Below are 1,923 nucleotides of genomic sequence, written 5' to 3' on the forward strand. Positions count from 1 at the left end.
GTTAGTTTTTCTGTTGACCTTTATTTTATGGTTAGTGTGTAAATGTTATTTCTGTTGACCTTTATTTATATGGTTGGTGTTAATGTTATTTGTTGACCTTATTAATGGTTGGTGTAAATGTTATTTCTGTTGACCTTTATTTATATGGTTGGTGTGTAAATGTTATTTCTGTTGACCTTTATTTATATGGTTGGTGTGTAAATGTTATTTCTGTTGACCTTTATTTATATGGTTGGTGTGTAAATGTTATTTCTGTTGACCTTTATTTATATGGTTGGTGTGTAAATGTTATTTCTGTTGACCTTTATTTATATGGTTGGTGTGTAAATGTTATTTCTGTTGACCTTTATTTATATGGTTGGTATGTAAATGTTATTTCTGTTGACCTTTATTTATATGGTTGGTATGTAAATGTTATTTCTGTTGACCTTTTATTTATATTGGTTTTATGTAATGTTATTTCTGTTGACCTTTATTTATATGGTTGGTATGTAAATGTTATTTCTGTTGACCTTTATTTATATGGTTGGTATGTAAATGTTATTTCTGTTGACCTTTATTTATATGGTTGGTGTGTAAATGTTATACTGTTGACCTTTATTTATATGGTTGGTGTGTTAATGTTATTTCTGTTGACCTTTATTTATATGGTTGGTGTGTAAATGTTATACTGTTGACCTTTATTTATATGGTTGGTGTGTTAATGTTATTTCTGTTGACCTTTATTTATATGGTTGGTGTGTAAATGTTATACTGTTGACCTTTATTTATATGGTTGGTGTGTTAATGTTATTTCTGTTGACCTTTATTGATATGGTTGGTGTGTCAATGTTATACTGTTGGTGTGTCAATGTTATACTGTTGGTGTGTAAATGTTATTTCTGTTGACCTTTATTTATATGGTTGGTATGTGTGAATAGAATCTGATACAGAAGGGTTATATGTGTGTAAAAAATGATGATGAGATGGTTGAAAAATCGAAAAGGAGTTCATTAAAGCACCTATTATATAGCATTATATCTTTTGGTTCTCCACAGAATCTTCAAAGCATAGTTGTGATTGACATTGAAACCCTGAGGTCAGTCAGTTGGATCAAAGTGAATCGGCAGCTAGAAGTGGAAGATTGGAGTCATGCCATGTTGATTGAAAATCCCAACATAAAAATATCTGACCATGTGTTCCACCATAATGTGGTATGTATGACGTAGCCATTTCATGAGTTGCCAACATTATTGTGTCATCTGAAAACTGTTTTTGTTAAAGCTCACATGGTCTGACAGACATAGATCAACTTACATGATACCGCAGCATTTGTAAATTTATCAACAATATCGAAACACTTATTGATAAATCAACTAGTTATTCATTGTACAGTGTGGCAAAGTTTGACAGAATGTAGTATGAAACAATTTACAGTGTTGTTTTTCTTTTCTGTCGTTATATTACAGGCAAAAGCAGCAGTGTCCAGAATTCCTAAAGGCTGTATTTATATTGTGAGAGACACCAGTCTCCAGTTCAGAAATGACAAGCTGGTCAAGGCCAAAGATGAGCTGCATTATAGGGTGATGCATTCAGTTTTCATGACTGTTTTAAAGTCAAGTCTAGAGGAGAAGGATTCGGATGTGTATGTTGTAGATATGAAGAAGATACCTGACATTTATGATACTTTAGTTGTAAAATATTTTGACATTACACATGTAAATAACTACAGATTATTAATGGATGTGAGGAAAAATCCAGATTTGTTTAGAATACAGATGACATCTTTCCCAAATATACATCACCTATTACATGACCAGTATGCATGTGTTGCTCTCTTAGCCAATTCCTTTTGCAAACTAGTCCTGTGTAACTGGTAGAGTCTGTCCAGTACGTACAGACTAGTCCTGTGTAACTGGTAGGGTCTGTCCAGTACGTACAAAC

General features: G+C 32.4%; 1 protein-coding gene across 1 annotated transcript; it reads left to right on the forward strand.

Annotated features, from left to right (window-relative positions):
• Positions 1-1,037: 1,037 nt before the first annotated feature.
• On the forward strand, positions 1,038-1,910 carry LOC117319545 (the record flags this gene model as incomplete). Its single annotated transcript, XM_033874338.1, has 2 exons — positions 1,038-1,193; positions 1,449-1,910. Coding segments are annotated over 2 exons (567 nt in total), but the record flags the coding sequence as incomplete, so codon positions are not given.
• Positions 1,911-1,923: the final 13 nt, after the last annotated feature.

This window comes from Pecten maximus, unplaced genomic scaffold (genome assembly GCF_902652985.1).
Source record: "Pecten maximus unplaced genomic scaffold, xPecMax1.1, whole genome shotgun sequence".
NCBI classification, from domain to species: Eukaryota; Metazoa; Mollusca; class Bivalvia; order Pectinida; family Pectinidae; genus Pecten; species Pecten maximus.